Below are 12,259 nucleotides of genomic sequence, written 5' to 3'. Positions count from 1 at the left end.
TTTTTTTGGGGGGGTACACTATAAAATATTCGTCATTAAGGTTGTTCAAAGACAAAAAGCTCAAAACAAGAGGTCACTTTAAGGTTTCAGTTACCACTTTGGTTTCTCGCGAGTTCCTTACCGCTTTAATTTGAAAATATTGATTTTTCTCAGAATTTCGAGAGGGATTGTAGCCCCATGAGCCCCCTCTGCATTTGCTAGGGGTGCCAAAAACGTTCCTCTGCTTATGGGATAACAGTTTTCGTTAAGTCTTCTTCTGAATTTGAATGCTATTTACCTTCCTGGTGGTTTACACACACACACACACAAAATACCAAAGTCCTTACCTATGGTGTTGCCAATCTTTCTGGAGACGCCTGTCGAGATAATTTTGTGCTTCTTCGCGAAGTCCGCTGAGATGCTGGAGATAAAGCTGAAGAGCCACATCGCGAAGTAAGGAAGCGCCGAAACCAATCCACTCTGGAAATAAAGGTATTCCATGGATCAATTCACTATCTAACGGCTGGAATTTGTGCGTATGCGATTGTCGCAAAGTCATATTTACCTGAACGTTCCGAACGACTTCCTTGTATTACATAGGATTCTTATGGGAACCAGTGAGCCAATCATGTTTAAATTCATCGATAAAAAATAATATTTTAGCTTATCTACAATGTATTGCTAATTCCACGTAGAGTTGGTAAGATTTGTCAGGATTTATGTGATTCCTACCTAAGGTTTTGACCCATGTATACATACAGTGCAGCTATTAGTAGATATTATTAATAATGCATAGCTGACGCTTGTCCTATCACACCTAGGTTTCCATGACTTTTTTTTAAATATTTTATTTATTTATTTATTTAAATTTTTCTTTATGACTAGGTTACGCTACTCATTCATAACTCTCCAATTTCCTCACGATGGTTCTGGTCATGTCCTGGAGTCGGGAACCCAAAGCATGAAGCCTTAGACCGCAAGGCCTCGATGCGGGACATACATACTAGTATATATAGGCCTATATATTACGTTTATTTTATTTATATTTCTGATACGTATTTCCATCTGAAACTGGACGAAATCTACGTTGTGCAGAAAATGAATAAATATCTATATGGCTCTGGTAACATTCAATGATAATATTTGTAATGCAATCTATCCAAGTTTCTTTTATGCGAGATAAACCCACGAATTAATCAAATTTATAACCTGTGAAGATACACCTTAGTTTAATCATCTGATGAAGAATGATTCTAACCACCTTGGTTTGATCAAGTTGAAATTTTGTTTACAAAAATATATGCCAAAATGTAAATAAAACACATCAATAACTATCATATATCAGGTGCTAATATCGTAGCCTCGCACCAACTGGTACAGTGGGATCCATGAGTATTACCGTACAAATTGTCCATGACTATTTTCATTAATTTTTCTCTTACATCCTGTGTGTCTTTAAGCGATGGATTTTCATGTATGCTGGTGCAGAAGTTGTCAACAGCTTGTTTTGAGTTTTCTTTTAATTCGTGAAGCTCTTATTGGGTAAAACAAAGTGCACGAACATGGTGATGGACAATTTGCACGGTAATGCATTCATTGTGTTAATTTGGGGGGAATTTATTTTCAAATAAGGACATAAGAAAATTGAACTTACGTGTTAAATGCTTTTATATGTATTCTAAAAACCTCTCAATCTATGAAAGTGTTTAAAAAAATTTAAAATTCCCTGGAACCAACACGTACAGTTACCGGCAATATAAATGGACGCGAAGATCCTGAAAGGCGATGTGTGTGTTGCCTAACTCTACGGCGTTGGTAGAAGTTGCCATTGAAAATTAGCTATTAAAATCCACTGTAGAGTTAGGCACACATAAAACCTTGCAGGGAAGCTAATATTTCAGGATCCAGGTGTCCCATTCTTATTGCAGGTGACTGTACTTATTAAATTGTATTGGATGTACGAGTAAATACATACTTTCTACATGCTTATTCCTTCGTATGAAGGTTGGAGCCATATACTTACATTGCTCAGATCGTAATTCAGAACGCTCTGCATGTAGGTGGGCATCTCAGTAAGGAGCGTCATGACTCCCCAGTTCTGTCCCATGTGCCCAACAATGATGGCCCACATGGGCAGAGAGGTGAATAGTGACTTCCAAGGAATTGGCAAGCGCTGAAACAGACAACAATTGTAGCAGTTAGGAAGATTCGTTTAAATGGAGATTACACGTAACTACCACACGTAACGTGGGCTTCTTCATCAGAAAACAGCGTGTGTAAGAGGGATGAAGCCACGTGGGAAAGATTTATATCAACTTCTCTGCCCACCAGACAACAATAATGAATATATTTTTTGACTTATTTTGCTTTTAGTTGTTGAAGTTGATTTTCGATTATGTAGCTAAGTATAAGTTCCTTATTTCTATCAAATTGACGGAGAAAATATTTCCAATTAAATGAAATTCGGTAACATGGCCAAATGCTTAAAAATATATTTAATTGTTTAAAATGAATCCACGTCGATTACAAGGATAGGATGTAATTTTGCTAACTGGATTTAAACAAAAGAACATATTTTTAAACTTCCTTAGGATGATTTATAATATTTATGTGTGAAACAGAACAATTTAATGGTGTAATGTTCAGACAGCCTCACTATTGCCAAGGTTTACAATTTTAATGCATCATAGTCTTAAGTTAGCATGAATGTTTTTTTTTAAAAAAAGCGATTTGTATATCATGTACTATGTCTAGTTATTTTATTATCATAAAAAGCTACTGTAAGTAGGCTTTGTAAGGTGTTTATCGGCAGTCTAAACCCTTATAAATAGATAATAATACTGTTATTCTGTTTAGTACCTACGTAGGTGCTACGTGGAAATGTTGCTGTTCTTATACACCAAAGACACGTATGTGCAAAATTGATGTTGTTTGAGAAAACTATATTTGCTCCAATGGCTTTCAATGGAAACAATTAAGTTTAGATCAAAAGTTAAGCTGTCTCGATTTCGAAAAATAATTCGTGCTACCAGAAAATATCGACTAAAATCTTGAAAACTACAGTTAGATAAAACCAGCCTAAAATGCATATATGTTTCATGTTTTTGGTATAACACCAACAACAATGCTCCGTGACGAATTTCTCTCCTGAAAAGTGCTCTAAAAAATGTTTTGGGACCGCTGGTCTAGGAATTTTTTTCAAACATCATACCAAAATCTCGAGCGTGACGGAGTGTCTCGGACATTTAGTTTTGTCTCGTGTAAGATCTTTACAAGTTTCGAAGGGCCTGGCCTCATTCTCGTATCGATATTTATAAAGCTGTCTCGAATTTCCAAGAAAACAAGAAAACTGTACGCAACGGTTACAGATTTATCCCAGTCTACAACACCAATCCCTTACAAACATTCCTGACCACGGCCAATAAACGACCTTGCTATAGAAGTTTCTTACCTGTTTGTTCGTCGAGCTGCCTAAAGATGTCTCTATGTACCGCCTCTCCGCTTCAGATATAAACTTGTGTGATGCAGGCGTGTCGGATCCAAGGAAGCACCATGTTATCACCCAAACGATGCCGAAACATCCAAAGAAGTAGAAAATGGGTTCCCACCCCAAGTAACTGTTTGCAATCTCCCCTGATATTATCAGAGCAGTGAAGGTCCCGAACTGTGAACCTGCAATAGATACATACTTTTTCAAAGGGTTCTGTTAAAACAGGATGAATTTACAAATCTAAGATTTAAAAATCCAAGTATGGTCGAGTGCGTCGTTACCTGTGAATTAAGGGGTTCAAAGTGCAAGTGACGTTAACACCATTCAATACAGTTTTGAGAGAAAGGCACATTTAGGCAAATGTTTAGCTATCGGAGAACAAACATAGTGGTGCCTCTATGAGCAAGAATTTGAAACTTAGGAGATACTTACTTCTAGCACTAAAATGTTGATATTTCACACTTCTAAGTTGTACATGTAACTCAATTTCAGGAAAATTAAAATTAAGCCACTTGTACAGTGGAATCCATGAGTATTACCGTGCAAATTGTCCACGACTATTTTCATTAATATTTCTTACATCCTGTGTGTTTTTAAGCGATGAATTTTTATGTATGCTGGTGCAGAAGTTGTCAACAGCTTGGTTTGAGTTTTATTTTAATTCTTGAAGCTCTTATTGGGTCAAATAGAATGCACGAACACGATGGTAGACAATTTTCACGGTAATATGGATGGATCCCACTGTACTCTGAACCCCTAAATTATTAGCAAGGAGCCTATTCTATAAACTTCCACTATCAGATATACACTTAATACATTTATTTGGAATAATCTGGGTAAGCTTCCCGTCCCCCATCACGTTCCCTATTTCCGAGGCTTCTGAAGAGGATTAACTACTGATATCAATGATGGTGGAAAATACGTGGGGTCTACGAAAAGTAATGCTAAAGTGGGACATAACGTTTTTCTATTATTGAGAAACATAGGTCGTTCAAACTCGTGAGTCCTTCGGAACGCAATTGACAAGAGCATTGTTAGCAGTTGGATGAAGAAAGAAGAGAAAACGAACATTGAAGAACAACCACGCAGAGTATGTATCACTGTGCAACATAGTTCGGGCACACCAATTCAGAAGCATAGACTTTAGGTACAGCGCCTTGAATAACGTAGTGTGGAAAACGACTCAAGAAACTGGTTCCCCGAGACGATGACAAGTAGATGGCAGTGCGATCGACCCAGGTGCTAATTTTGTTATGAAAGTAATGCGGCTTAGTTAGTTTTTGGAATATATTGTGTAGATTTGTTTCTCTAGAAAGGCGGTAAGTGAATTGATGGAAACAGTTATATTTGTGGAGTGATTTGCAGTCACGAAATGGCATTAATTTTGAAAGAAAAGTAAAATAAAATGAATAAATAAATAGCATGCGTAACACAAGAAGAAACATCGCAATTTGATTCCGGACGTCAAGTCTTGGACTGTGTATTAGAGTTCATTTTTCTATGTTATTAGAATATACATAGTATCCTGAGAGATATTTCATACCGAGGCGACAAACTACAAATGTCGCTTGAAAGCGAGCAGTCGGAAATCAATGCAGCCTTTCGAACCGTAGGGACAAAAGCTCTGACTGCACCGTTTCCTCAAGGAGATTTTACACCAAAGCGACACGCGACAAACGATACGAGGATTTCACACCAAAGCGACACGGGTCATTCGGTCCAAGGCAACTTTCATACCGAAGTGACACATGTTGCTTGGAAAGGAGCCAATCAAGAGCAACATTTCACATCGTAGCGGCATGACGGGAAGCACAGGCCAGCGTTTGGTTGGTGAAATCCTCAAGCGATAAGTGTCGCGTGCCGCTTGTCGCTTTGGTGCGCAATCTCACTAAAGCAAGACAGTCATTGCATCGCGTATGCCCGAACAACAAACCACGGCAACATGTTGCAAGCTATTGAGGAAATGGCCCAGTTTGAGCGACGCAGAAGCGACAAAGCGACACGTGTGGCTTATCGTGTCGCCTATATCTGTTGTTGTAATGTGCGGTTTATCGTGTCGCCTATCTGTTGTTCGCAAGCAACGCTTGCTAATAGACTGAAGGCACCATGTCGCTTGTCACTTAGTTGGGAACTCCCCCGTAGCGCGTCGCTTCGGTCTCGGCACCCTTCCTTTAAGGAGCTTTCCGACCGAAGTAACAAGTAGCACGCGAATACGCCATATGAACGTGTCGTTTGCTGTTTGGACCCTCATGTGCAATGAATGATATTTTACAGTCTGGAAGTGTGTGTCACTAGTGTGACAGTGTGAACATCCCGTGTCGCTTGTCCCATTGGTTTGAAAGTTGCCTTACACTCACGTCGATGACACTAAGAAAGTTTTGTGGGTTCCCCTTGTCGTTTCATGCAATCATCATTATCATCATCGCCGTGATTAGTTTAAAGCGGAAGAAATGAGACAGTAAATATCAAAAATACAAATGCTTCAGTGTGTATATCTTTAAAAGAAATGATGATGATGATAATAATAATGAACCTAATTTATACACAAAAATTTAGTTGCCAAGAACATTCCACGCGTATTTTTTCTCCCGTATTATTAACGAAACTATGACGATAACAGGACGTGATCGACTGTCTAGAATGTTCGTTAATATCTTCGCGACCACTGTACCAAATATCATAGCAATTATCACATTCATAGAAATGCTTCATGTTAAAGAATCAGACGTTGCAGCGAAAACTCCATTTACTTCCATTATAAGCAGTCGAACACCAAGCACCGGGGTCAACACCAGCGCCTCTAGCGGATCATTTTCGAGTGGAACCAGCGAGAGAGCACAGAAGCATGCCGATTTCCACACTACGTTATTCTAGGCGCTGTACTTTAGATCTTCAATCTATAAATCAGATAACGAGATGTATATCCGCTACTGGACGACGATCTTTCAATTTACTAAAATGTTGCTTTTTCACTCTCATTTGTTCTTTAGAAAAAAATTAGGTACTGATTCATTATTATTAATAAAACTTATTTTGAAATAACAGAATCTTGTTTTCAACTCAACTTAGTATCTGCAAGATTTTTCTCTAATACTAATTGCAATTTTACAAATAACTTGGGACATGTTCAAAAATTACGAATGGATAGGAAGCGAAAGAAAAAACCAAACATAAAAGTTATCAGAAACCAACTTTTAAGAAAAAATGTCAAAATTATAACAGGAGAAGTTTAAATAGTTTGCTGAGATGTCAATTTGCTTCTCTTCTATTGTTCCCGCAGAAGCAACTATTTCAGTTTAATTTTGAAATCACTGTTGCTTGACTTACAGCACACTTAATATTGCTTTGGGGTAAGATGACAAACACGAGCTACATAATGTGGTTGAACGGTGCAATAAATTATTACAAGAATACGTTTACTTTTTCAGAAATGTATCTTTGTATACAAAGCAGATTTCTCCTGAACTGTCATTTTGTATATATTTCTGAGGGTCATAAAACTACGCCTGACGAAAATTTCCGATCATAAAAACTGTCCCAAAGGGTTACCTTATATGTACACCTTGGCTTTTATGTTTCTTTACAGATTTTTCCCAGCAAAGCCATTTCATTGATTTCATTGGTCAGTTCCATATAGCTTCTAAATAGTAATTTTAAAAATACATTCTAAAAAGCTTAACTCGCAGCTTTTCTTGAAACAGGGGGGACAGGGGGGTTGAGGAAATATATAATATAATAATAAATAAACCCTGTGCGTAACAGCGCATGAAGGCCTTGGCTTAGCTACCGACTGCCGGTCTCCCTCCCACGATTTCCTTCATCACCTGTAAGCGTGGAGATCTTCAACCAGGATTGGAATAGTCGGTGGGTCAGCCCGACGTATCCCCAGGCTTTACAGTAGGTCTACGCGACCGGATTACGCTTACTCATTCGGTGCTCCCCAATTTCCTCACGATGGTGGGTTGCCACAGGAGTTTACTCATTCGGAGCTCCTCAATTTCCTCACGATGGTGGGTTGCCACAGGAGTTTACTCATTTGGAGCTCCCCAATTTCCTCACGATGGTGGGTTGCCACCGGAGCTTACTCATTCGGAGCTCCCCAATTTCCTCACGATGGTGGGTTGCCACCGGAGCTTACTCATTCGGAGCTCCTCAATTTCCTCACGATGGTGGATTGCCACCGGAGTTCCCCAATTTCCTCATGATGGTGGGTTGCCACCGGAGCTTACTCATTCGGAGCTCCCCAATTTCCTCACGATGGTGGGTTGCCACCGGAGCTTACTCATTCGGAGCTCCTCAATTTCCTCAAGATGGTGGGTTGCCACCGGAGCTTACTCATTCGGAGCTTCCCAACTTCCTCACGATGGTGGGTTGCCACCGGAGCTCCCAAATTTCCTCATGATGGTGGGTTGCCACCAGAGCTTACTCATTTGGAGCTCCCCAATTTCCTCACGATGGTGGGTTGCCACCGGAGCTTACTCATTCGGTAAAGGTAAAAAAGGTAAAGTGCTCCCCTGTGCATAGCACCACGCCATGAAGGCGTATAGGGTGTGTGGGGGTAACGCCCCACACTTTCTTGATCCGGTCGTGAGTGGGGGTGATGTGATCAGCATCACGCCCCTAACCGCCTTTACCCCCTAGGGTTTCCCCCAGGTACCCATGTTATTCGACGCTGGGTGGGCGCCGGGGCCGCTTCCATCGTTAGAAAAGTTCCCGGATTTGAACCGGCCGGGGATCGAACCCGGGACCTTTAGCATGGTAGTCAGACGCGTTACCGACTGAGCCACCGCGGCCCTCAATTTCCTCACGATGGTGGGTTGCCACCGGAGCTTACTCATTCGGAGCTCTCCAATTTCCTCACGATGGTGGGTTGCCACCGGAGCTTACTCATTCGGAGCTCCCCAATTTCCTCACGATGGTGGGTTGCCACCGGAGCTTACTCATTCGGAGCTCCCCAATTTCCTCACGATGGTGTGTTGCCACCGGCCCTATACATAGACCGATAATTCCAGGAGATCGAACCCATGCCGTTCCGCAACCGCCGTCCAAAGCAATTTGCCTTAGACCGCATTTCATACAATGAAGATTGAGTTACCAACAAATTTATGACAAAATATAATTAAATTATCTGCCATGTTGGCTTCATCTTCATAAAGTGTTTGATATATAAAAAAAAACCTTTCACTGCGCATACCTGCGTAGGCGTAAGTGACCAGTCTGCTTCTCTCTTGTGGAGGAGCCCATTTGGCAAGGAGAGCATGCGTAGCAGGAAACAGAAATCCCTGAAAACAAAAAACATTACATACACACTGTCAGTACTCAATAAAAAAAAATGCAGGAAAATGTACCACCTTGGACCAGCCTTGAAAATATCAGAGAATGAACTGCAATAGCATATTCAAAAGAGATCAGATTCAAGGCAAAATAAAAATATACTGCTGGACAAAAAAAACCGGACACTTGCATTTTTTGTGATAACGCAATGGGTCGATAAAAGCTCTGGTACAAGGGCTAACTAAATGTTGCAGAAACTGAATTAAGTACGAATGCATAAACAAAGTCCGAGCCTATGAATGGTGCATATGGTACTACATGATCTGCCGAACATTCTGTAATATACCTGCGAGCTGTTATTGCAATTCAGATGTCAAATATTAAAGTGTCCGGTTTTCATTGTCCAGCAGTATACAATATCATTTATATTTTTAACAAATGAAAATTATATTAAAGAGGAAATAAAAAGTAGGCTTAATTCAGGAAATGCATGTTACTTCTCTCTTCATATACTTTTGTCTTCTCGTTTAATATCTAAGAAACTAAAAATTAAAATATAGAAAATAGTAATTTTGCCTGTAGTATTATATGGATGTGAAACTTGGTCCCTTACATTGAAAGAGGAACATAAATTGAGAGTATTTGAAAATAAGATCCTTAGGAAAATATTTGGACCTAAAAGGGATGAGGAGACAGGTGAGTGGAGAAGGTTACATAATTTAGAACTACATAATTTGTATTCATGTCCAGATAGTATTAGAATAATTAAATCAAGAAGACTTAGGTGGGCAGGCCATGTGGCACGAATGGGAGAGGAAAGAGGAGTTTACAGGATTCTTGTTGGGAAACCTGATGGTAAGAGACCTGTAGGAAGGCCAAGACGAAGATGGAGGGACAACGTTGAGATGGACCTAAGGGAAATCGGTAGGGATGGAAAAGAGTATATAGAACTTGCTCAAGATAGGGAAAGATGAAAGGCCTGTGTTGCTGCAGCCATGAACCTTCGGGTTTAAGAAGGCTAGAGAGTTAGTTAGTTAGTTATATCATTTATATTTAGAGAAACTTCTGTTTCTTAATCAATTACCATATGTTAATACACATATTGACGATCTTAATTTTTTTTAAAAATATATTTTTTCAAGAAAATGAAAATTCGTTGATCAAAATCTGGAAATCAAGTACACTGTCAGAAGTTACCGTAGGTTTTACGACATTCGACCGTTAAGATTAAAGTCTGCCAAAAACTGACGCTACGGTCTTTTTAAATTTAAATAAAGGTATACAAGATTATACCGGGTGGCCCAAGAAAGATAACCGAAATTCAGACCGTTGTATTATGTTTCGGTTACCATTTTTGGGCCACTCTGTAGATTATGGTTGCGTACACCATATATATTTTTGTAAAAACTGAATCATTAAAATGACATTAATTTGAGTAGCAATGTAATTGGTGCTAATACTTTATAAACGGTCACCGACTTTTCGTGCGATTGTTGGATGGCAGCGGAAATTGACGGGTTTGGACTTTTTACACTGTAGGTCGAAGAACAACTGTTCATTTACTGATTTATACTAACAATGGGGCTCATTTATTCACACACACAAGTTAAATATGCGATATATCTGCTGACAAAATTTCGACCTACTAGTGTTGCCAGCTAAGGTGATATGCCCCTAAAGTGACACTTTAGGGGCATATCATTAACCCATACAATCGCCAGTCAAAAATCCATCAAATGCTGCACATGGCCAATATTTGTCGCAAATCACAGATTTGTATGGCATGAGTGATCAGACCTTATGAGTCTTCGATAATTTCTTACATATTTATGTGTTGTTGTTACCGAAAAGTGAGATTCTTTAAAATGTTTAACGCTGCCTTCCGTCAATTATTAATTTATATGCTTTTCTATGTGTATTAAAAAGATAATGTTAGACATTGAAATATATCTCGATGGATGAGGCTTTATAATGGAGAAACACGGGGTAAATATTTCTTACGGTTTTCATTATATAAATGTTCAGTTTGGGTTGCGCGAGTTTTGAAACACCCTGCATAATGCATATACATAGTCGTACAGGTGTTGCTGAACGATACGAGTAGAAAACTACAATAAGAATCATTCCTGCACACGTTTGGCCATATTTTTACAGGATAACGTGTTCGAATTATACTTGAAATATCTTTATTTTTTCCAAACTGTTCCATACAACAAGCAGGATAAAGACCTTTTTATCGAGGAATGCTGGGAAACGTCTTATGACTAAACCCCGAATTTCTATGTAAAATCAAAGTAAAAAATATGTACATAAATATGTAACACTAATTGATGTAGTATCAGAGAATATGTAATATTAATAATTATCGAATATCCAAGCAATTTCAAGAATTCTCCTAGATGTTTATTTTATTTGAACATGTTCAACATAATTTTAAGGACATCAGTCGTTGAAATTAAAATTTGTGTCAAATTTATAAACTCAAAAAAGCACAGCAACGTGTATATATTTAAGAAACCAATTTTATTAATTATTAATTACTTTTCACATCGCAAATTATTGTAGAATATGTAAATGTAGAGGCAGATTCAAGAAGAATTAACGTTTCTAGGTGCCTTGCCTAAAGCTAAAAGCGAAAGGAAAATTCGTTTCCAGAAAGGAGGGGGGGGGGGGAGAGAGAAACTCCAGCAACTTTCGATAAATAACAGTTCCCGTTTTTTTATCTTCTTGAGCCTGTCTTTCGACTTGGCAGTTAATTTTTAAGTGACCATAGCACTATGCATCTAACTGATTAGAAAATATGACCACATGAGCTACAAATTTTCTTCATCATTCAGAGATCGAAAGTATAGGAAAAAGGATCAAGATATGAAAAAAATACCGAAATGTTGTTTTATGTAAAGTAAATTAGCAAATATGTAATATATATAATATCCTGGCCAATATGTAAAAATATGTAACATAAAACGTATGCAAAATCATGTCAGTTACATAATTCGTTGACATTTTCTTGTTCAAGATAGAATATGTAATTGCTAGGGATCGGAAGTTGAGGGAAAATCATTTTTTTGCCTAGTGTCCGAAGACGAGGCCCAACATAATATATGTTCATTTTGGGTCATTGTAGGCCAGAAAAAGGTGGGTTTTATTTGTCCTTTTTTGCCTTTTTCGGCGTTTTTGGCTTATTGGTCCTTCTTTAGCCTGTTTTTAGGTCTTAATGGCTTTTTTTGCAACTTCACCTTCTTTCGACTACGTTTTTACTGCCCATTCTCAATTCGAATCATCATCAGTTCATCACCTCTTCAACATCCTTTGTGTAGTAAAGAAATAATAAAAAAAGAAATATATTTGAACCATCCCTGAAACGAGAGAAAAACATTTTTGGACGACTGAAGCAGGTACGGTACAAGGTCTTTTAACCGTAACTTGTCTGGAAGTTCGCGCTGTTGGCAACTTTCTCTTGTTTTGAAGCTTTCAGCACGGTGTATACGACCAGACAGCACGCGCCTGCAAAGA

General features: G+C 38.7%; 1 protein-coding gene across 2 annotated transcripts in view; it reads right to left on the bottom strand.

Annotated features, from left to right (window-relative positions):
* Positions 1-12,259, bottom strand: part of LOC145998611 (putative inorganic phosphate cotransporter) — an 82,498-nt gene that overhangs the window by 13,136 nt on the left and 57,103 nt on the right. For both annotated transcript variants that reach the window (XM_083135064.1, XM_083135062.1), the window contains exons 4-7: positions 8,664-8,751; positions 3,431-3,651; positions 2,003-2,152; positions 327-459 (exon numbers count right to left, since the gene is read on the bottom strand). In XM_083135064.1, coding sequence (XP_082991190.1) covers positions 327-459; positions 2,003-2,152; positions 3,431-3,651; positions 8,664-8,751 — 592 coding nt within the window. The remainder of the gene's footprint in view (positions 1-326; positions 460-2,002; positions 2,153-3,430; positions 3,652-8,663; positions 8,752-12,259) is intronic.

The sequence above is a fragment of the Lepisma saccharinum genome, chromosome 14, assembly GCF_977018435.1.
Source record: "Lepisma saccharinum chromosome 14, izLepSacc3.1, whole genome shotgun sequence".
NCBI lineage: Eukaryota > Metazoa > Arthropoda > Insecta > Zygentoma > Lepismatidae > Lepisma > Lepisma saccharinum.
The sequence above is the reverse complement of the archived record's forward strand: the minus strand, read 5'-3'. Positions and strand labels throughout refer to the sequence as shown.